The 24,806-nt window shown below is 36.6% G+C and overlaps 2 protein-coding genes across 6 annotated transcripts in view; both read left to right on the forward strand.

Moving 5' to 3' along the window:
* The first annotated feature begins 1,015 nt into the window (after window positions 1-1,015).
* Window positions 1,016-7,243, forward strand: LOC120335755 (cGMP-dependent protein kinase 1-like). The gene is made up of 7 exons (XM_039403374.2): window positions 1,016-1,672; window positions 2,259-2,372; window positions 2,947-3,179; window positions 3,574-3,658; window positions 4,298-4,455; window positions 5,200-5,303; window positions 5,863-7,243. Exons 1-7 carry the CDS (start codon window positions 1,074-1,076, stop codon window positions 6,046-6,048), a joined length of 1,479 nt encoding a protein of 492 aa, XP_039259308.2. The 5' UTR covers window positions 1,016-1,073; the 3' UTR covers window positions 6,049-7,243.
* Window positions 7,244-12,716: 5,473 nt separating this feature from the next.
* LOC120335741 (glucocorticoid modulatory element-binding protein 1-like) overlaps window positions 12,717-24,806 on the forward strand; it is a 56,936-nt gene continuing 44,846 nt past the window's right edge. For all 5 annotated transcript variants that reach the window (XM_039403356.2, XM_039403357.2, XM_039403353.2 and 2 more), the window contains exons 1-2: window positions 12,717-12,865; window positions 13,301-13,412. In XM_039403356.2, the coding sequence (XP_039259290.1) occupies window positions 12,769-12,865; window positions 13,301-13,412 (209 nt within the window). In that variant the 5' untranslated portion in view covers window positions 12,717-12,768. The remainder of the gene's footprint in view (window positions 12,866-13,300; window positions 13,413-24,806) is intronic.

Raw genomic sequence — 24,806 nt, forward strand, 5'->3', positions numbered from 1 at the left:
TGTAAAGATTGGAATTATGTTAGATTTGCTTTGGCCATGGATGAAACGGGCTGTAATATCTCCAACCCACGCATGGCAGATGCATAGTGTTATAATAGGAACTGTTGTTACTGTCAAATTCAGGTTGATTTTACTGAATAATTTTAATCTGTGTTTGCATATACGTACATTGTCATATTGAGAATCCGATGCGTTAATGCTTTGCTGCAGTACAATATTAGTGATTAGGATTTTGGAGACTATCCAAGACGAGAGGATAGCACGATAATGCGATTTATTTAGATTATTTGCCCAAAGCGAAGTCTCTGCGCACTCAGAAATCGGAGACAGATAACGAGCGAAATTACCGCCGATTACTGAAAATCAAGAGATACTGAGACTATAAGGGATTATAGTGTAAAATCGCAGATCATAGTGAATAGTACTGAATTGCACGTACTCCTGGGGAAAACCTTGGGGCGTAAATTACTTTTTGCTCAGGTCAGTGGTACTTGATCAACATTATCAGTTGGAATTATGCGAGACTAACTACCTGTCTTTATGCTTTTGTACTGTTGGATACAATGCAAGGATGCTGTAGCGAGAGTGAATCTTTGCTAGTCTAAATGATTCAACAGTCTAGCTTCGGCCGAACACAATTATATTTCTGTAAGATGACCTACCTTTCATATCTCTATACCTTTTCGCTGGTGGATCCGTATACGTATAACGCAAAGGTGTTTTTAGAGTAAGAATATGAAATGAGATTCATACTAAATCTGATAGGACGCACGAAAGATTCCCTCCGTCAATGCTCTGAAATCCTCGAAATGAATTTTCTGTTGTTCGGCAATATCAGTCGGAAAAATGAAATTTTGTATATCTCCTAGTTTTTTGGCGGAGAGCGATATGCAGATCTCCTTGTATTGGTAGCCGCTTGTCACTTTTCTTTTGTTGCTATTTTCCTGTTTTTAGTTGAGTTTAGTTCTGTGCACAGAATATTGGGAACAAGAATTTAAAGGTGTGAAATAGTTTATTTTATCTTCTATAGATTTTTAAAATAAAAATTTGAAGCGTTCTAAAATTATCTTAGCATGAGCAAAGTTTTCTGCGTTCGGGATTCGAGTGCTTCCAGACGGACCAAGGCTATCAACACACCCCGATATGACGTCAGAAGTTCTGACCTGTACGATGACGTCATCAGTCACGGAAATGTCCATGGCGTCTCTAAAAACAACAATAACTATCCGAAATGGGATCAGATGTCTATGGACAGCGGGTTTTGTTCGGACCTTGAACGCAAGGTAGCGCAATTGAGTTTGGCAGGGTCTGATGTGGGGAGCATCGATGAGGTTGATGACGTTAGAGCACCATCTAGAGCAAAACTTACAGAAGAAGAAAAAAGATTGAAAAATAAGATAAGGACATTACCTGTGTCTGGACGATCGACGCGATGGCATCGTTGCGATGGCAACGTAAGTGACGTCAGCGATGATGACGACGATATCACTTTTGATCAAATGAAAAATACACCAACTAGACATTCTGAAAGAAAAAGCAAAACATTGCCGTTAAAATACGACAAGAGAAGTGACGTCATCACCTGGAATGACATCACACTCGCTGACTTGAGACAAGTTGATGTTCTCGGAGGGGGTGGATACGCTCGAGTAGATTTGGTCGAAATTAAAAGGTTAGTCATTTCTTTCAGATGTTTCACATCCAAATTTAGCAAATTCTAAAATATGATAACCAGTAATTGCTTGTAAGCCTGTATGTAGTAACGTCGCACAGAAAAATTCAAGCCAATACCAATGCATGTGCGACTGGCTTGGGTACATCCGACGTCTGTAGTTGGTCAATTTTTATGATCCCAGGTTCAAGCCAGCGCTCGGGAGCTGGTCCAAAATCACAGTGGCCTTAGCCCCGAATGTGAGTTGCATGGCTACGACTCCCTAGCCCTGGTTCGAACTTTATGTCTCATGCTTCACCCAGCGTTTAGTCTCGAAAGGACATCGCTCTACAAATGTTTCTGCAAGAGTGGCTTTTTTTTATACGAGTTGTTTTCACACGTTCACTTCCACGAAAAAGCAGTCACTGATACGAGATAAGCCAGTATATATATTAGGAAAAACCGAAATATTCCCAGTTTTTAATTTATCATACCCTGGAAGAAATGGTGAGCACAGTGATTGAAACCAATATTTTTCATCTGCGGTACTGGCATAGTCAGGACTACCACTAGTCCTTTGTATCCTAAATATCACATCTCTTCCCAGACTCTCCGGCCACAAATTCGCTCTCAAGAAACTCAACAAACGCTTCCTGCAGGACAGAGATCAGGTTAATCACGTGATCTCGGAGAAAGACGCACTGAAGCGTGCAAGATGCAGGTAAACAGTCCATCAGGCGTAATTTTTTTCATACCCTGTATAGGTCAATGTGTTCCAGGATGTCTTGTTGCACTAACACAAATGTGTTTTGTATTCCTGCCTATAAAAATGATTATTCTGAGTGATTCGAGAGTCATGCTACGCAGCTAACACAAATGTATTTCTGCTCATAATGCAAGATAAAGATGATTATTCTATGAGTGATTCAGGAACACCGTTGTAAACCAATACAAATAATACTATATTTATGTTAGTGTGCAGCAAGACTGCTAAATCACATTCAATGGTTTTGAACAATTATAATCTTAAGGTCATATTTTTACCAATTTGTGAAACCCTAGTCGTGTAATACACCCTGCAGATCTGTTTCAACAAACTTATCGCACCAACACTAAAATATATATCTCTGCGTATAATTAAGCAAGAATAAAGAGGGCGATTCAAGTAACTTGATGTATATCAATTTATTAAGCCCTCGTCTTCTTGTGTTGCCCGCTTTACTATCTTTACAAATTTGTATTTCTGAAATTTTTGCTCACAAATTTAAAATTATAACACCCCCAATAATTTTCAGATTTATTCCTCGACTATTTCGGACTTTTCAAACTCCTAGTCACGTGTTCATGCTCACTGAAGCGTGTCTTGGAGGCGACCTGTTTTCGGTATTAGAAAACCATGGTGCTCTCCACTATGAAGCAACACGTTACGTCATCGGTTGCGTCATAGAAGCATTGGATCATCTTCATATGACGCTAAATATTATACACCGTGACGTCAAAACAGAGAACATTTTGATCGATGCTAATGGTAGGTATTGCGCATATACGTTGTGAAAGGTTACCCCCAAAAAACAGAATCCTAAAATTCATTGATTACTTCTACAAAAATGAAATGAGGAAAATTCATTCAACACCTAAACTTCTGTTTGTACATGATTGTACCCAAAAGTTTCAATAATCTTAATCTAATACGTTTTACACAATATATTTTCTCTATAATATTCTCCAAATGACCTGGGTCATGTTTTCTTTGGTTACCCTATCGATATTAACACTATTACATTGACAGTCTTGAACACAAAACGCCTGAAGATCTAAAAACAAAATTTGGTTCGCTGATTATCCCGACATTCCAGGGCGGGTCCCACTGAATACCACCACTGGTCAGAATCCACGGGACTAATCGTTCATTTTCTTTGCAGGCGTCGCAAAACTAGCCGATCTAGGATTTTGCAAGCAACTACCTCGAAATTGTGATATCACATACACGTTCTGTGGCACTCCAGGGTAAGTTTATTTTTAGTTTGGTAAATTGTATATCACAAGGTGAGATTGTTCATGTAGTACTCTTATGTTTGTAATTTTTTTGTGCCATGACGAAGTTCAAATTGAATTATCTTATCTTATGTATTCAAATTTAATAAAAAGTTCGGATACGCTGGAACGGAATAATTGGTTAATTATCACCGAATTTGAGATGTTATACACCATTTTATAGGGTATTCTTATCATCTTTCCTTTTTCGCTGGATTTAAACACACAGTGTTACGGAGATATAGTCGCATTGTGTGGGAGTAATACACGCAAGAGCATTACCCACTATTCAACATACCCGACCAAGTAACTAATTTGGTAACTAATTAATTGATATATAATGTGACTGAGTCGCTTTATTTGCTCTCTTCTCCCCGATTGGATTCGGACACGTTAACTTACGAAAATATACTTGCAACATGCGCGAGTAATCTGTGCAAAAGGACACATTCCTACAATCGCAGTCCAGGAACACTGAAAAATCATCTTGTTAAATATTGCCATACCCACCCTGGACGGGTGCAAACTAATTCATTATAGCATTTTATCGGCTTTTCTCTCTTCCCGCGTGAATTTAAAGTCACAAAGGTATAAATGTGCTCTTATTTCTAGATATGTCGCACCAGAAGTTTTACTTCGAACTGGACATGGCCGAACATGCGATTTCTTTTCAACTGGCGTTGTCTTATTCGAGACTTCGACCTGTCGTTCTCCGTTTCGAAGACATTCGAACTTGGAAACCCACCGAGCGACTCTCAGGGGAATAAAAGGTATGTTGACTACACTGGCCTGGGGTTTGGAGCGGGGTTGAGTAAACTACGACTCACGGGACTCAAGCAATCTGTGCGCACCTGCTCTTGCAGAAAGTTGTGAAACTATAATTAAATACACCATTTAGAATACTATTAAAATAATTGTTTTTTCTCTCGTTAAACAATTTCAGCAACCATTAAATTTGACACTATCATAGCGAATGGGAATAACAACTGTGACGTCTCATGTAGCCCTTTGCGATTTTCCCAATTGGCACACCCTTCGGTCGGAGATGTAGACCTAACTATATTGTGGTTAAAGATCAGGAGTTTGGGTTAAAATGCCATGCCTACCATCTAGGCTGGCCTCAAATTAAAAGTAAATGTAGAATGTGTAAATCAACGACAACATGAGGGGAGATTCGGGTCTAAGGTTTCTCGACTGACTTTTTATTTGCTCATGTCAGGGTCGGATATAAAAGGATTCGTTCCTCGAATATTCTGAACCTTCAAAACTTCTAATTACGGAGTTAAAACATCATGTCCTTCATCACGGTTGGATTCGCTATTCTGTTTTCATTCAATAAAGCTCATGGTCCTCCAAAACCTTTTTATCTACTCTTATAATGTCCCTGGAACACTGATGGGGACCTCTGATTTAGGAAAATGTGTTGTGCTCTTAACGCTTAACGCTGTCGTGGCCTTTCATTGCAAAATACTCAATAAAAATGAGATATATTATTTAACCTAATCATTTTTCAGATGTGGCTTTTCCGCCTTTTTTAAACCACCTGACTATTCAAATGATTCGAACTCTTTGCTGTAGCGATCCAGATGGAAGACTCGGAGCAGCCGGATGCGAAGAGGTAAGTCATTTATTCGCTGCTTTTAATTAGGAGCTTGAATTTTGATATCAGCATATACCCAATGGTTATTGATGAGCTGATAAACGGCATAATGATATGGCGAACCATAAAATGCCGTCTACTTTTACCACTTCAGTTCAGAGCAGTGCTACCCAACCTTTTTGCAAAGTGACCCAAATTTTTTTTAAATAAATTTTGTAAAATATCTCGGATCAATATGGCATGTGGTGCTTTTATAACCGCAAAATAAAATGACAAATGCATAAAAATCATTTTTAACAAAATTTATTTTCTCGCGAATTACTACAAGATGAGTAAACTATTGAGCAACACTTAAATACAGAATATAAAATCAACAATATTATTTACCAGAAAATAAAATCAACAACTTTGGGGTGTTGTTAAAAAAAAAGAGACCCAAGAAGATACTCAAGTGACCCAGTTTTGGGGTCGCGACCCAATTAGGTTGGAAAACACCGGTTTAGTGTCTGAGCCTCAGCAAACCTGTATAATAATGATAACACAATATATTCAGTAATCGGATTTATATTATTTGCAGATTCGTCGCCACGAGTTCTTCAATGGATTTGATTGGCACCGATTACGTCATGGCAAAATGACGTCATCAATCCTAAACCTTACGTCACGAAAACAAGCTTCATCATTCATAAAAGACGATTACACTGAGAACTCCACTGAGATTAAGAAAACTCCTTTTGACAAAACTTGGAATGACAATTTTTAACGTTATCCTACTTTTTTTGTTTTTATTTATTATATGATATTTCTATACGTGTCGACAACTGCTAAGTGCTGCCAGCCATGCTTGGCAGAAATGACTGCGTGAAGCAAAGCTAAAAATATTCTTTCAGATAGAACTTTTGTATTTCAATATGTAGAACAAAAGTGTTTCTGACATCCGTTATATAGACATTAGTGATGCGTTTGTGATTCTAATTGACAGGATTTATTGTGATGCGCTTTGTAATTTCGCTCGGGAAAACGCTTCGACGAAGCAGAACTGATTAGAAAGATTTTAAAACATTCTTTCTATAACGTTTCGCCTAATATGCTAATCGCTAGGCCAGTGTTTATCAACCCATGGGACGACTGAGAATCATTTTGGGTCTCTTGTTTTTTCAGCAAAAAGTTATAAAAGGTATTGATTTCACTTTCTAGTCAATTTTATTATTTATTTTGTATCTGGTATTGAAGTGTTACTCGATAGTAATTGTATATGTTGGAAGTGATGACCGTACATTTGAACCCACATACATTTGAACCCATGTGTATATCCGCGGCTTCAATCTATATGCGGGTGCTAAAACCCATGTTAGTATGGGTTAGTATGGGTTGAAATATCCGTAAAACAAAAAAATTCATAGGTGCAATTGTCATGGGTTTAAATGTACGTGGGTTCAAATGTAATAAAACCGTTGGAAGTATCACACAAAACTTGGCGGCATTTGCTTTGCTGAGAAATGCCACACCATCATTTAAAACACTCGATGATGACAAACAAGCGCTGCGTTCTCACTTTGAAGTAATTTATGGGAAAATGAATGCAATGTAAAATGATTCTTTTGTAGCAAAAATTTAATTTTGCGACCACGAAGGTCACCTGAAATAATGTTGGAAACCATTGCGCAATCGTGAGATGCATGAATACAGAGTTATCAAAGACCACAACTGGAAATACCACCTTGAATATTTTTATTATTAAGTTTTAACGCCATTTGCAGCCGCCCACGACCGAAACATCCAGCTCGCTTCTCACACACGGCTAATTATAACTAAACTAATCACAATAACAAGAGGCTCATATTAAAATAATATGTATGGGCGCTCTGAGATGAATCCTTTTTTATCATTTTGTTTTACCATTTGAAGCTGTATGTTTTGTTTGAAACTATTGATATAAATATTTACTGGAATTTTCATGGAGTTTTTATTTTAGAGATGGTTTAAATGGGTGAGAACTATTGTTAACGAGGGTGACTAAACGCAGGAATTCCCAAAGTTGATTGACCGCGGGCCAAAATTTCAAGCTGAAAGACATTCGCGGGCCAGGACAGTGGAGTCGTGAAAAGGCCGGCTAGGGCTCGGCTGGGGCACGCTGAAGCGTTCTGAGAAAATTTAAAACATGAAGTGGTAAACGTATTCGTATTTATTCACGATTAAACTATTTTTTTCACTCAAGTTCGGCAGGACATTTCAAATCGTTACACGGGCCGTCATTGGCACGCAGGTCGCGGTTTGGGAACCTCTGTACTAAAGTCTCAACAAAATGACTTGTCAACTCGCCACCAGTGAGACATGACTCAGTGATTACCTCCACTGAACTCGCAAGTACGGGTTTAGCGACTAGGAGACAGATACTGAAAAACGTGTTACTGTTTCTGATAAGTCAGACGTTGTCTAAACCAGGACTCCTGAACTTTTAAGCTTGCGATCGCTATTCTAATATATTGAAATTCCGCGACGGCTGTTAAGTCGACATTGTTATGCAGTCGCGCCGCTTCTCTGATCTTATGCATTCGTTCAAAATTGTAAGCTTTATGTTTTGCACTAGTTTTAATAATTGTGCTTCTAATCATAGGTCTAAAAAAGTTATATATATATAGTACTTTGTGTAAAATTGGCGCACTTTTTGCGACGCCTAAAATTCGTTGCCCATGCAGGGTCGCGACCAGGGTAGCACTGACCTAAACGATTTTTACACTCCGGACGATTTGGTGCTGAGTAAAGAGTTTGAAGTAAAAGATCTTCTATCAGACTGTAACGCCAACATGGACGCAACGGGTACAACAATGACGAGTATCGTCTGTACTATTCGGAACCAAGATCTTTAGTCGTTTGACGCTAATATAAGAAAAACAGAGTCGGTTTGTACACATAAAACCTAACTAAATTACATATTTAGAATAATAAAAATATAACGTGACGTGAAATATACCAAAATAGCTTTTTACACTGCGGCAATGAAGCAGTAAAAATGGGGATGAAATGGGTAACTGAACAACACAAAAATAATGAATATGATACTGAAACAATTTACGTACCGTCATTTTGTTGGGTGATATCCGAACTCACGATATTTCCATTCTTAACTTGACGGAGAGATGTAACACTGTTGCATAGATCCTCATCTTGCAATCGTTGCCATATTTAAAACCATTAATGTTTATCAAAACCATTAGAACCTGTAAATGTTCGTAATTAGTGATTAGACTATATCAATAAAGTGTATTCAATATGCTCGGCATTTACGTAACAGAAAAAAATAACGGAAATAACTGAGAAGCATTGCTCAAATAGATTGATAGGAAGACACAATAACTAATGCCGATTATTGATTTATCAAATAAGCTAAGAATATTGACAGGAAAGTAACTATCAACTGCAGTAGCCTACTGGCCAATGCTACCTGTACATTAAACTGTCACTGATCACCAAATCAAATCTGTAAACCAAGTACGAAACAAAGCGGCCTCAAATATCTTTAAGCAGTAAAATTAGAAATCAATTGGTGCAGTGGTTGCGGAGGAATGCGACTTTTCCACAAAAAAACCCGAACAATTTTTTCAAATCAGGGTTGGTCAAATTGCAGGCCACATCTGACCTACTTGTACTTGCTGAATTACGACTAGTTTCAAGAATATAAATTTATGTTGAAAATATCGAATCGTCGGATAAAATATAGACCTTAGTTGCCCATGTATCAATCCCGCCTGAATATATATTTGCCAAACAAGCCAAGTATTCCTCAAACTCACCCATTGGAAATAGCCTACTCATGTCGTCCTAAACCGCTATCTGCCAATACTAGCGTCTGATATATCAGCGTTTAGGCCTGCAAATCACGCTACCTTTGATGACATTTTCTTGCGGCCGTGAAAACTGCAACACATGTTGTTACGTCCTGTCCGGTACATCAATTTTAGTAATTGAATCCAATTATTCTTTATGTTATCACGTCACTTGCTAATCTTTCAATGTTATTTCCTGCAGCAAATACATATTGCTTCACATCAGTGGAACGAGCAGGCAGGCAATTGACTGATAGATTTGCATTCTATGAGACGCAATGACTTAACGAACCTTTCACTCGTCAATTCAAAAGGGAAGTTTCAGTAATTTTATTCGTAAACGATTGGAAAGTCGCCTCATTTACTGTCTTGGTACCTACAACCTTGCGCATGAATGAGCGATATCGAATAACGGCATAATGACCCCGATTGTTACGTTTGCTGCAAATATGTAAACTTTAGCCTAGCTAAAGGGCTTCTTTTTCTGTGCAGTTGCCCTAATTCGCCAGTCCCTGTAATATTTCTATTAGTATGAGTAGGAAACGCAAAGTGGATTCCGAATGTCGTGTTTTAACAAGGAATGAAGATAGAAATATTTCTTACAGACACTGTTCAATCGAAAACTGTTTGTTGCACTTTAGCTGTTTCGCTAATAATTTTTATTTAAACTATTTTTATTCATAGTTGCATATTGAGCCTCCGGCCCAGTAATGTAATCTATAATTTGTAACTGGCCCACTCAGAAAATTGATTGCCCATTACTGTGCTAAATTATTCAAAAGTCCATTCACTGGCCGAAAACAACAGTAACCCAAAATATACAACTGCTTGGCATTTGAATGATCTTTCAATGAAGTCTCTAAAAGTATTCTATCTTACTCTAACTATTAACAGTGCAATTTATCAGATATATACATAACAAATAACTATGAAAAAAATACATATATTCAGAAATACTACCCACGACAGTTCGCGTGTGCTATTGTGGGTAGGGGCTCAAGGCAAGAATGCGAACTGGTTGACTGACCACTTTAAAGTAAACTTTGTTCCTGTTTAGGAAGATGCCATCCACGAGTATGTTAACCTAGAAGGCTCTTTCATATCTTTTTTACCTCATTATCTACTTCTATAAGAAACTCTTCCTTCAACCGTCTTTTGCTACGAACCAACCTCCTTGTCGACGATCTATCTGACCGTGCGCCAATAATGAATGCTTTCCCTCGCTCAGCCTGTCGGAGCATGCCGTTACCTTTACTCGATGAGCCCTTTCCCTGGCCTCTGGGTCGGCCTGTGCCTCCGCTCGACCATCCCGCCTCTTTTCTTTTCTTCCCTCGGGTCTATTTCCTGTCTCTGCGGAGTTCACAAATCACAATCCCACTACTGCCTATTCTATAGCTAGCTACCTGCACCTCTGCCCTGTGGGATTTGAACCCACCTTTGTATATGGTCTCATGTTTACCGCACTCGCACGCTTCCTTTGCGCCACCAATACTGATGAGGCCTGTCAGGATTTATATCTTACTTAATTAACTACGTCACACTCGGCCAACCCTGACGATTAACATTAGGGAGCGAAATGTTAATCTGGTTTCATCGTGTGTGCCTTGCTTAAGTGATGAATGTGTGTAATTATAATTTGAGCAGACAATGTCAAACCGGAACAATTTTGTCCTTTCAAAAACCGATGTGGCCTAAAAAAATACATTGATTTGCTCAAACTACAGTCACAATACGGTGAAAGAATCAGTTTATTTTTATTATTATCAAAATATCAAATAGTACGATTACCGGATTAACCGGAATTCAATGTTTTGCTAATTTTAGACTCTTTCCTAACAGCTGCTGGTCTTATGTGATATTTGCACTTCGCGTTGTTTCAGAATTTGGCGTTCATTGCCTATTTTGACAACATATTTGTTGATTTGCAGCGAGTTTTTTTTTGCTTGAAAATCAAAAAAATAGCATTAACACCAAATCACTATTGTATAGCTATTATACCCGAAATTGAAAGCGGATGGGTCGCTGTTACGCTGTCCCGCAGTTCAGCAGATAAAAGATAGCAACATCTGACTGACTGATGTGATAGGACTTTAAAATACTGCATACCGGTACTGAGTGATATAGAATGATTTGTTCTGATTTGCTAAGCAGTGAGTAGCCATAAGTCTGTAAGCTGATATGCATATATACAGATGTTAATGTTTATTCATGTAATAGTAAATGCCCTTATTTTCTGCATTTGCCTGATTAATAGGATATGATTTACATATTTATCCCGGGGGAGAGGAAAGCGGATAATTAATAGATAATTATCAATAAATAATTGATAATAAGTTTACTTTGATTCCCCCAAAAAACATGCTCAGACAGACGAAACAAATAATGAACACACAGAATAATGGGAGAATAGGAAGACTGGCAAAACCTCTAGTAAAGTTTAAAACATGTACACAATTCACTGAGGCATGACTGGCCAGAATAATCTCATTATTTCAGCATTTTCAGGTATTTATTTCTTGGTAACAGGGCACTCCAATGCTGCTATTATTTTGGGGTTTGAGTTCAGGTAAATCACACCATCCCTACCAACAGACTTTTTAGAAAGTTGATTAGATGTAGGTCGGTAGGTAGAGGGAGGCGGACAACTCGACTATACAGGCAACTCACCAGAGACAACTCGACTACAGACTGACAGAGAGGTCTGTTGAGTTGTCAGCACATTCAGACACTGCTGCAGTCAGACAAGTTTCGGCAAAGTTTTTTTTATGTGAGGCCCAAATACTGAAATGGTAAAAAGAAAAGGTTTTCAAGGCACAACAATTTCATTGGAAATTTTAAATTCAACCATGTTACAAACTTGTTAGGGGACATCTTGGATTTACAAAACTTTTTTGTGTATCACTGCCATAATAGAAATTTATTTGGGGCCCACTAGAAAATGCTCGGCGGCCCACAGTTTGCCGACCACTGGCCTAGCATATGGCCTGTAACATGCAGATACTCTCAGCAGTTAGAATAGAACTGTAGAATAGTCAAAATTTGAAGCGAGGCAGAAATTTATGTTTCTAGCTACTGTGCTATGTTTGTATGTTGATTGCTGTTGAATAATTTTGTTTATTGGTCAAGAAATTTTGCAGATATACAAAGTATTTTGTGATATTTGCTCATTCTGTCAGATGTTTAGATATATTTAGATGCAAATAATGACAACACAGGAAAAAAAATATTCAGCCTCTAGTGCTCTACAGCCATTGTAGAATTTAAAATTTCTTTTTAAAGAATGTACATTTCCCAAAGTATCGACTTTCTAATTAATATATGTAACATTGACTAGTCAGCCAGCTGTCGACAGTGACATAGCAAATGAAATTTTAGTGGCTATTCTGACAAAATTTCAAAGGCTGTGATGTTAACTTTAGCTGTTTCCTTGGTTTTTGGCAATATTTGATAGTTTTCAGTTGTGTTTCTGACGTTTACTTATGACCAAATAACTCGATCGTTATTTTGTCTTTCAGGCAGTTTTAGTTTAGTTATTTTGTCTCCTAAAAAAATTCGTTAAATCATTTGGGTTCTATGTAACTTTCAATGTTCATAATACAGTAATAGATTATCTTATCTGTTACCTTGTTCCACAGCATAACATTGTAATGTAGGACATGGATTCTACAACATCAGGAATCATCACTAACCCAGTGTGTACGACCAATATTGTGGCAACAGCAATGTCATCTGCTAATCTGTCTCCAACAGCTGGTAAGTTATGGACTGATTTCATGCTTATTATGGGGATAGGATAGGATTTACATATTTATCTCAAGTAGAGGAAAGCCAATGAGACGTCCTAATCATATGACGAACAAACCGACGGTTAGTGTATCACCACTCCAGCAATCCTCTCTCACATAACTATTTGTCACAGGATTCGAAGCTGCAAACCTACACAGAGTAATCAGATGTGCAGTGGCAAGCGTATTCTTAGCGCAATACGCCACAACGCCGAGCCTTCATCCAGAGATGAGTCTACTTTACCATAGTGAGTGCACACAAAAGCTCTATATTGTTTCAGTAGTTCTTGTGTGGTGGGGGAAGCAGTAACCAACAAGCGGTTGCATGAAGCACCCGATAACGAGAAGTCCAGCAGTCAACTTACTTATTAAAATTCTTTTAAAATTTATCAATTCTTTCCAGGCTCTCCTGTCAGACTTCCATTAATGAGCACATCTCCTGTAGGATCTCATTCTCCTCATCAATTTGAGCAGAAAGATCTAGAACACAGATTCTCACCAGTGTCTCCAAATCGGTAAGTTGTGTATTCACGCGTGACTGCTGTCAGGAGTTGTGCATTCAAGCATGACTGCTGCCAGGCAATATTTATTGAACTTGAACCAAAACTGAATACTAGTGATTTTGAAATGCTTTTCATTCATACAGTAAGTCATAAGTTATGTTGCGTGTGTGTATTCAAGCATGACTGCTGCCAGGAATTATGCATTCAAGCATGACTGCTGCCAGTAGGCGTTGTTCTCATTGAAAGAATGAGAACAGTATGGTTAATATTTTAGGAATGTTTTTTCTTATTTAAATGAATAACGGCTTTTTTACATGATAAGTTATCGGTAATATAGTTGTAGGATTTGTGCATTCATGCATAACTGCTGCCAGGTGAACATCATTGAACTGGAACAAGAGCGAAAACTGAATACCAGCTCTATTATAGGCCTACTAGTTGTTTTTAAAATGTCATTTTATTTACATGGAAAGGCTGAATGTAGCTATTAAATTATTAAATCGTTTAGTGACTGTGTGTATTCATGCATGACTGTTGCTGAGGCAACTTCATTGAACTAGAACTAGAATATCCAATAGATTAGGCTAAGATGATAAGAGATACAGAAAGAATAAATGTTGGCATTTCGTATTATGATATTAAGCTATAGGCTGAGCCAGAATGACCTGTAGCTGTAGTGGAACTTGTATCATCTGCACATCTGCTGTTCTCATGCTCTTCGAATATATTTCATTTATAAATCCATTAGAAGCAATGTTGCAGTTTGAAATTTGCGGAGATTTATGACTGATATTGCGTGCACATATTTCAGTAGTCAGCCAGGGGGTAGGAGTTGAGGGACCCGCTAGCTCAGGAGTTCCCAAGGTTTTTTCATCACGACCCCAAAGACAACTTTCAAGTGTCCAGTGCGACCCCAGGTCAATATATATATATTTTTCATGAAACTTTAAAGCTTCTTTCACTGGACTTTTTGAGATTGGTCATGTGATGGTATTAAGTACAATCAGCTAAAACCAAACAGTGATGTCACAATAATCACCCACATTTTCTTAAGCATAAGCATAGAGCGATGCCTATGGGCCTGTTTTACAGTAAGCCATGGTACAAACTGCTAAATTTAACATGGTTTATCAAATCTTAGATGGTTTGTACATCCATCCTACACTATACCTCAGCGACCCGACCGACCCCATGACCTGTTTGCGACCCCACCTACTTATCACTCCGACCCAATTTGGAGTCGCGACTCGCGACCCCTGGTTTGGGAACCCCTGCACTAGCTGTTCGTTCTAACTTGTCAATTTGAAATTTCAGAACCCCCTCTTTAAAAATTTCTATCTATGTCCCTGGACCCTGGTAGTTCCCCTCTTGTTTTGAAAATTTGTATTGTCATGATGCTCCCCCTTCAAAATAATTTCCTTAAAAATGTAGTTTCAATCAATGGTTCTGTTGGTTTTAGTAGTGTCAGTGAGTCACGCTTTTTCTATGTGTCATTGTGGTACTTTTGGTGTCGCTGCTCGATAACCTGCTTTGGTTCATTGCGACTTCGATAGTATAACTGTGTGATTGTCTTTTTTCTGCATATTCTGTGTAAAATTGATTTTTTTACTGGGTGATATAATAAACCTTGTTTGCGTTTAGTGTTGATTTATATTTGCAAGTTTGTTTTTAAATAGTTTTTTATATAAAGAGAATCTCATAAAAAACCGACGGTTGAATGTTGTAAAATGATTTGATACTTGAAAAAGATAAAATTGAAAATGGAACCAGGGTCATTTAAAAAATTATCTAGAGAGATGTAACTTTTGTGCAAAACGTCCCAGATTACAGGGGTCGGCAACCCCCGGTTTCATAAACTGGCTTGCCGAGTTCAAAAGGTTGCCACTTGCCAGCCCTTGTTACTGAAACTTTGCGCATAAACATACACAAACAGAACTTCAATACAGAACTCTGGTCATTTGTAATATATTCTAGAGAAAACATAACTTTTTTGCAAAGCGTCCTAGATTACTAGAACTTTTTGGTAAAATCACATACAAACAGAAGTTCAAGATTTGAATAAATTCCTATTCCTTTTTTTTATAGGTACCTAATTTGTAAATTTATGGGTACTGTTTTTTTTGGTTTACCTTATATTTTAGTGTTACTCTTGCTTTTTGAACTTTATGTTAAATGGGAACACATATAGCAATGTCAGATCATTAAGTCATTAAACATTTGGAAAATGCTTTTGTATTCAATCAATTCGGTGATTTCAGTTTGGTTTATTAAACTTGTCCCAGACTTGAAGACAGATAAAAATAAAGAAACTGAGAAATCGATTTACATGAATAAACAATCATTTGTAGTTTCCTAAGTAAACGTGCGTTAACCTAATCACTTCTCAGAATTACTTTAGTTTTTGTAAAATTCAAATTTTTCTGTCGATTTAGAACATTTTTGGTTCAAATTCAAACATGGTATTTATATTTGTCATGCAATATAATGGTTCCATGATATGACATTGCTTCATTAGTCTTATCTAAATAATAGTAAATTTGAAAATTAAGAGAATGACTACCAATACATAGATAGATCTGACATTACCACACCATTCATAAATACCTGAAAGTCATGCACATACATATTTCCAAATGGTGGAATGAGAGAGATTGTCCTTCGGTGTGTCGGTTCTTCATTCCTATCAGTAAATACTTGTCTGGAGCATTGTAAGGAATTAATGTGAAAAATATGAGATAATTTGAAAATGGCACCATGCTAATCTAAAAGAATAAAAATGAAAATGGATTCAAAAAACAGTTATGTCGCCTGTATTTGTCAAGATGCCATGAGAAACTTATGTCAGCCATACTGAATGAATGATATATGTTTAGATCAATTTAGATTTAGTTTTTTGACATTTGTCATTAGTCATATTAGTCTTTGAATTCTTTAACCACATAATAAACTTGTTGAAATGAAGGTGCAGACACTATTTTAATCATTTAGAATAGAATATTCAAAATTTGAATTAAAGCAGTTGTTACTATATTACGTTTGTATGTTGGATGTTGTTGAATACTTAGTCTATCGTCAAAGAAATTTATATTGTTGTATATTTGATGCTTTTAGCTATTATTATCTTTTTGGGCTGATGTTCAAGAATAAGCTTATGATAGCAGGTAAGGATGGAAGGGTCTCTGCTACTAACAAACAACAACAACATAATAATAAAACGATACTGTGGTCAAAAAATCGAAAAATTTTCTGGCTTATTGCAGCGATGACTTGAATAATTTGTGTTGATGCCGGGGTTTAATGTTTCCAATTATTTTAGCTTCGGTCTGAGATTTAAGAATAGGCTTATGATAGCAGGTGAGGATAGGGAAATATATTTGTTACCAGTGTTAACTCTAAGCAAATTATGAGTGCGAAAGTGCTTCGCAGTCGAAAAAAAAAGTGCGAAAGTGCTTTTGCCGATTTTAACAAGTTAGGTGCCCTAGCCTTTCATATAACCCATTTAAAACGGCATAGATACTCGAAAAAGCGCTCTTCCGGTTAATATTATGAATTAAAGAGAAGCCTTTTCGTTAACCGAGTTCCCTTTAAGCGAATTCATGTTTAATTAAAACAAGCGAATTCATCGTCAACGAAATGACATCTGCTAACACCTGCTGTGGACAAAACTTTCATGCAATGTATCACGGTGTCAGTTGCTTACTCGCGTAAACAGCAAAGACTTTCACATTTGTTACTCCTTCCATCTAACAGACACGAGGCAGGCTGGAAACCATATTAGTTACAGGGTGGATCGTTTGTACAAATCCCGTGCAAAATAATCCCCCCCCCCCCCCCCCACCCAAAAATATAAATAGCAATCAACTAATTAGGGTTAGGTGCGCTGGAAATTCAACTTTTCGATTTATCCCTAAACCTAATCTGACAATTATTAATTTGTGATTTTGAACCTCTTTGAAAGTCGCCACCCGCTGTTTTAAAAGATAGGTTAACCTACATTCCTTCCGAAATATTACTCAGGGTACTCCCCTGTTTTAGGAGATAGGTTGACCTACTTTCCTTTCAAACTTTTTTCTCCGAAATATTACACAAGATCACTTTGAAAATCCTCTGGTTTCGTGAGCTAGCGTGACCTAATTTCTCATTTACATTTATATTATACTATTTCAGAGCTTACCCAAAGACAAGTATTTTTTAAATGTCGACATGCCTTGGTTTTTGTGCGAGTTAGTTTAAATCCGGCAGAAAACATCATATATTGGCAAAATGTTTAGTAATGCCATGTACTTTCAGCATTCATAAATAGCACTCTTTGTAATGCTGCTGACCTAGTATCAAATATTCGCATCACAACGCCACTTGCAAGGTTTCCATATATTTAAACTACACTAATAGGAACGATGACACCAAAGAGTTTTCTTTTGCGAAGGTACACTAAATATAACGAGGGTGATTCTTGAGAAAAACATGAATATAAAAAATAAACGAATGATATGATAATGGATCCCAAATAATTTTGAGTGTCTCGAAATACCAATCCATTTGATAAATAATTTTTATTCGACCACATGAACGCTGATATCCTGAAAATTAATGTTGAAAGAGAATTACGCATTCTCAGATATCGGACATCCAGTCGCAATATTCAATCGTTCATATGCACAAATCTCACAGTTTGTAAAGTTTAGAAACCAACAAACAGAAAATAACTTATCCTAAAACACAATTAAAATTCAGTCGGCAATAAATTCGTACAAAAGATAAATCCATACAAAAGAAAAAAGATTTGGTCGCGAGAGTTACGTGAGATGACTGCCGTTGTTTTTTTAAACAGAATGTAAAAAAAAATTATAATTAATAAACGGGAGTTACGACGCCATTTACACATCGTGTGTATTAAACTTCCTGGTAAGTACTTTGGTGAGTATCATTATTATTGTACTTATACACCTGTTGGAGTATTTCGGACAATTTCGAATTTAAAATAAATGAAAACCCGACATATAATAAAGACGCAAAAGTAAAATGAACATTTATTGAAAAAGTTATTATTTAAGAAAGACCACATGATCGTACAATTCCGCCAAAACCTCGATGTTCGCAAGTTAGATGATAAATAAATACTTCCCTGTATTCGATCAATTAACTTTAGCGTATCGTTGTTCTGCCAACAAACAGCCGGGTGCAAAATATTTCCGTCCTGTGATATGCTCACAACTATTCTCGATAATAATATAATACCCTCGCGTATGTACTTTCTATTAGCTCTTTAGTGATCCCTTCCATCCTTGGCCAAATCATGTTTCGAATATGTGAACATTTTATTCGACCATACATGGCCGGCGGGATGTTAAAATTGTAAACAAGAGAGAGGTAAAATCAATCGCGAATTTCGGCTCGGCTCGTTTACGAATTGTTGCGCCTGTTATCGTCGAAAATGATTACATTTGTTGTATTTTGAGGCATTTAAGCAGTAATAATTAGAGCATGACATCAAAATCGTCAAGTGAGATCTTGAAATTGCAAATTCCGTAAATAAAATTATGAATTATTCGGTAACGAATTCAGCTTTAATGACCGTCGGGGTATTGTTTTGTTGAAAATTATTATTAATGTGAGAGCGCCAAAAACATTCGGTCCATACCGATGCGACTGCAATTTATGTGGTAGCAATTGGTGTGGCGTGTTTATTAATAGTGTAAAATAAATTAAAGAATATCAATTATAACCAAGCCTGTCAGCGTGTTTATTTTCTGTGGGCAGGAATCGTAAAATACCATCTTGAGACAAATTCACTTCTATTATAAAATCTTAATTTTCAGTTATTATCGTTATACAAATAACGTGTGGCAAACTTTTTAATTTATCGTCGACTAAAAAACCGCCCCACACTCGTCCAAACGTGTGTCAAGCTTGAACGACAGGAACAGATTCATCGACGACCTTAATTAGGGAAAATATGTACTTTATTGGGAATGCAAAATAAATGTAACAAAACGCATTTTTTTGTGATATAACTTTGTATTTTCGGAAACGGGTTGCTGTGAAAGGTAAAATTTGATCTCAATTAATCGCAAAAATGTTTTATTTTAAATGTAACAAGACACATTTTGCGATATAACCTTGTATTTTCGAAAACGGGTGTCCTGAAAAGTCAAATATGATCTAAATTAATCCCAAAAATGTTTTATTTTTAATGTAACAAAACACATTTTCGCGATATAACCTTGTATTTTCGGAAACGGGTGTCTTGGAAAGTAAAATATGATCTAAATTAATCGCAAAAATGTTTTATTTTAAATGTAACAAAACACATTTTTCGAGATACAACTGTATTTTCGGATACCGGGTGTCATGAAGAGTAAAATATGATCTGAATTAACCGTAAATAATGTTTCATTTCAAATGTATCATAACGCATTTTTTGCGATATAACTTTGTATTTTCGAAAACGGGGCGTCACGAAAATTATTAATCCAATGTTTTATCTATCGTCTAACTAACGTCTGGAACACATCATTTTCGGGGAGAACTCTAGCCTGCGAAACGTCATTTAATTTAAAATAAAGAATGTTTCACGGATTTTCAAAACGGAAAATCACCAGTAAGTGGACAGGGATTCAATCCTCCGGATTTAGTATTCTATATCCCCCGTGTCAGAACTTTCTGAAGAATGGAACAAAGAACCCGTCAAACCGCCACGGAAGAAGGGGAGTATTTTTTGCACTAATAATTAGGGCGTGACAATATCAAAATCGTCAAGAAACTGGTGAATTTGCAAATTCCATAAATAAAATTGTGAATTGCTCGGTAACATTTTAGCTATAATTATCGCCGGGGTATTGTTTTGTTGAAAACACGTTGAAACTTGAGGGAATTAGTTACAATTAGCGCCTGACCTCTATTAGGCACTCGAGCACTCGAAAAAAAAAGCACTCGAGCCCAATCTTTTTAGCATTAAGTCGCATACGTAAAATATCCTGTAAAAGAAGTGCTGTTCATTAACGTCATCTCGTCTTATGACCACGCAGAAATGCCTTTATTGCCGAATTATTCAATCACTATTTTAAATCAACATTCAGGATTGGCACAATTTCAGATTTGCTAAGTTTATCACCATAGAAATACATGAGAAAGTTAATTATCGTCTTAATAAATATCTGCATCACGGTATGGACAATAATATTACCATTCGCGTAAAATTGGGAGAGTAAATTTACAAATCTTGATAGGTAATATTAAAGCCAACGCAAATGTTAATTTGAGTCCTCAATGTCTTCAACAGCTGTTGCCGATGTGAACGAACGGGTAAACCCGAAATATAAAACTTCGATGTCCGCCGACCCACAAGAATTCATATTTGTAAAAAAGAGAGGGCGGGAATATAGATTACCCAAAACCTGGATATCGCTGCCAAAACGACTGGTGACAAGAACAATTAGCGATTACAACGGAATTAACCAGTAAAAAGGCTTTGTTGCCGATTTTTTAATGTTTCCACCACGTTCATTCGGTACTCCTTAAAAATATTCGATTCAAAAAAATATTGAATTTTGCCCACCCGTCCGCATATCAATGAGAAATAGTTGTGTAAATATCGCAAAATTCCGGAAAATGCCACGTCCTTTTTTCAACATTGTGATTACAATAAAATGGCACTTAATGGTATTTTGTGAATTTGGTGATTTTGCAAATCTGTGACATGCTGCTAAAAGTTTTGTCTGATTTAAAAATCGTGCAGTTTGGTCACAATTCATCCAAAGTGACTATAACACGTTACTAACACTTTTATAGTCATTTTGAATTCATCGATATATATCATTGATAGTCACATGACCACTCTGGTTCAAAGAAAGGCACTGTGTAGTATTCCAACATCTGGTTTCAAACACCCGGGAGCGTTTTTTGCGGGAGAAGCGGAATCGGTGTGCTTGTATAATAATCATATTATAAACAAGAATTTTGCCGTTAATGCAAAAGCTTTATCTCCTATGTCTCCATCTCATAAGTTAGAATTCCGGTAAATATCGTTATGATATGCAGAAAAGTTACAAAAGTACTAGTATGTTACTTATTTGTCAACTTAATACTCGAAAATATTTGTTAACTATGAATTTTTATTCCATTCAAAATCGGAAAAAAGTGCTATTTCTCTTCAAAATCGGAAAAAAGTGCTATTTCGCAATCCCTAAAAAAAGTTGCGAAAGTGCTTCGCAATTTTCGCAAAAAAGTGCGCTAATAGTGAACACTGTTTGTTACTAATAGTTTCATCTGTATGTGCCATATCTGGCCAAGTATAATGGACCATGGCATAGACATAGGAATTGTAGCAGTAATGATGAAAACTGAATCCTTCACTATTCAGAATACATTATGATGTAATATTAAATTTGTAACAATCTAGTTTGGGTGGTATTTGACAGGAAATTGCCAGAATTTAACAATTTAGGAATAGGCTTAAGTTATGATAGTAGGCCATACGCATCCAGGGCTGGCAATGCTTTTTCGAATACCTTTTAAGATAATGTTGATGAATTTGAAAGTAAGCTAAATTAGGTTATGCTAAACATAGAAAATTTGCAGAAATCGTTGTAAAAATCATGGAAATGGAATATAGTGGAATAGTTGAGATGAACATTGTTTTCAGATTGGTTTTTACACAGTTCTAATAGTCTAGAACTAAAGCTTATATAATGTCTAACCAGCATATTGTAAATAACGAGTTCTCAATTAGAAATATACTGAATTCTGCCTAATATCATGAATTCACTATATCAGGAATCCCCTGGCTGAACTATGAATGTTTCAGTCTTTCAAATACTGATAAATACTGATTTGAATTCTTGTAATAGCTGGCCAGTTACAATAACGGTTCCCTGTTTTAAGTTATTGTGTTTCAGATAATCTGCCTCAAATCAGAACTGCAAAACTGATGAAAATCGACAAATACTGATAAAACAGCAATTTTGGCTGTTTAAATTCTGGAAATAGAGCTGAACAACACAAATTTTATTTTTTAAGCATTTGTACTCCAGATAATCTTATCACTGATAAAATATGATAATTACTGATAAATGCGGTGATGTTATACTGATAATAATAGCAAATTTAATAATTTGAATTATTCAAATATAACTTAAATAACTTAACTTGAATACCAAATTTTTTTCTCATCTGTGAAGTGATTAGTAATTTCATGGAAATCACAGGAATGTTCATTTCCATTGCTGAGAAAACATGGAGTCAGACAATAATTGCGTCTAGACCTCCTAATTCTCCGTTAGTAGTTAATGGCGTTGCACTAATCACTCTTAAATTATGAATGGCATTGTGCATTGAAATAGATAAGTGATTCTCAATCTAGCACCACAGGGTTTTGCCTGAGCAAGTTAGCACTTTTTATGTTGGACACTATTATTAAACTTGCTACACTTTGAAGATGATTTTGTTTTTTCAGTATAAGGTTTGCTTTTATATATATTTATAGTTTATACATTTTAGACAATAAAAGACAAACTTTTGCACAGGGGACCCTCGAGCATCTGGAATGTTTCATTGATGCTGCACCAAAATGTTCGAAAACCACAGCACAAGACGAGCAGTCTTTGATATGTTAGAAAATATTTTAATATTTAGAAAGTAGGGTTAGCCATAAGAAGAATACAGAAGCACAGTTATCAGTTTAAATAGGTAATGGCATTGCAGTTAGTCAACTAATGGAAAATGTATAATGGTGCATAGTTGTGATTTAACAGTTGTTTTGCTGTGAACAAGGCTTTGTTTGAGGAATTACCTGTCCATGTAATACTCAAGTTTTATGTTTCAAGACCTTTGTTAGCGGACTTAAATTGTCTAAGAAAATTCAACTATTGCATATGGTTTCTTCAGTCTCTAGAATGTGTCATTGGGTACCACGAAAGGTTTAAGACCTCTAGTATACATAGGAGTTATTTCGTTATTTTCGTGTCGTTGTAACGTCGCCGTTGTTCAGTCGATGTAGAGAAACGCGATTTTGAAAACGAAGCATTTCCACTGTTGCAAATTATCAATATAAATCAGGTGGGCGGTGCCGAACTAGAGAAATCTTGCCAATCAGTATACAGAAAATTGTATGGAGCCTTGTTTGGTGTCGTGCACAAAAGCCGACATAAAGAAATGTAAGAAGAAACCCAAATTTCACTAAACCATTCTAGCAACCTGAAGCCCCTAGCAATACGCCAGCTCAACGTCACCTTGCTAATTTTTGTATTGATTTTTTTGACCTGTTACACATTATCGCCGGCCATGCATAATTAATTGATTATCTGGGTATTATAGCCGTATTTTATCTCAGGGCCATCCTTGACAGTGTATGTCTGAATATTTCTGATCGATGGTTCAGGTCACCGATCTGATTCACTGAACGAGACCACAAACGACGACGACGATGGGTCAAACCCTCGGGAAATTGAAAACAAAATTTGATTCTATCAGAAGTAAAAGACACTCATATTCAAGCAATGGAATCGATGACGATGTGCACACATTCAAAATTGAAGAATACTGATCTCAAAGCAAAGTTATTCATCTCTGAGTAAAATTACGCGTTAGCGAATGACGATCGGTACGTGACCTGGGGTCAAGTACACTTCGAGACAACGCGGTCAGGAAAACAGCTATGGAAGAGATAATTCACAACTTTCAAATAACTCATGGCATAAAAAATACGGTACTCATGTAGTATGTGTACCAGGTTAGGACTAGCCCAAAATTTCAGGTACAGATACTACGGGAGTTACTTGGCTAGTTCCCAAACTCATAATAGAACTAAAATAAGGAAAATTAGAATAAAATTATGGCCTAGCTCTAAACCTGGTACACGTACTGTGTTCGGTGTCCGCCATCTTGGTTCACATACCACGGGAGCGCCGATAACTTTTGACATAACAATTACTTGTCTAGCAGTTAGTGCACTGATATGTTGGACGAGGTGAAATAATCCCCTTCAATAATTTAATTAGTGCGTTCAAGGTCTTGTTCGGAGTATAAAGTATAAAAAGTATAAAAATATCGCACTTTTTGATAACGCCCACTCCATCGCAGATTTGTGGTGTGTTACCAAATAACATCTCAGTTTGCCAAATGTAGCTTCTTTCTTTGTGTCATACCTGAATATTGTTACGATTTAACGCACGGCTTATGATATTACCGGTGACCGTACATTTGAATCCATACTCTTGTCCCCTTATATCCGCGGGTTCAATATATATGCTGAAATCCATGGGTTAGGGTTAGTATCGGTTCAAATATCCCCAAAACAAAAACAAATACCATAGGAGCAATAGTATGCAGGTGCAATTGTCGGTGGTTCAAATGTAATGAAACCGATATTACCATCTTATCGCTATCCCTCCAATCTATAATAAAAAG

The sequence above is a fragment of the Styela clava genome, chromosome 2, assembly GCF_964204865.1.
Source record: "Styela clava chromosome 2, kaStyClav1.hap1.2, whole genome shotgun sequence".
In the NCBI taxonomy this organism is placed as follows: Eukaryota; Metazoa; Chordata; class Ascidiacea; order Stolidobranchia; family Styelidae; genus Styela; species Styela clava.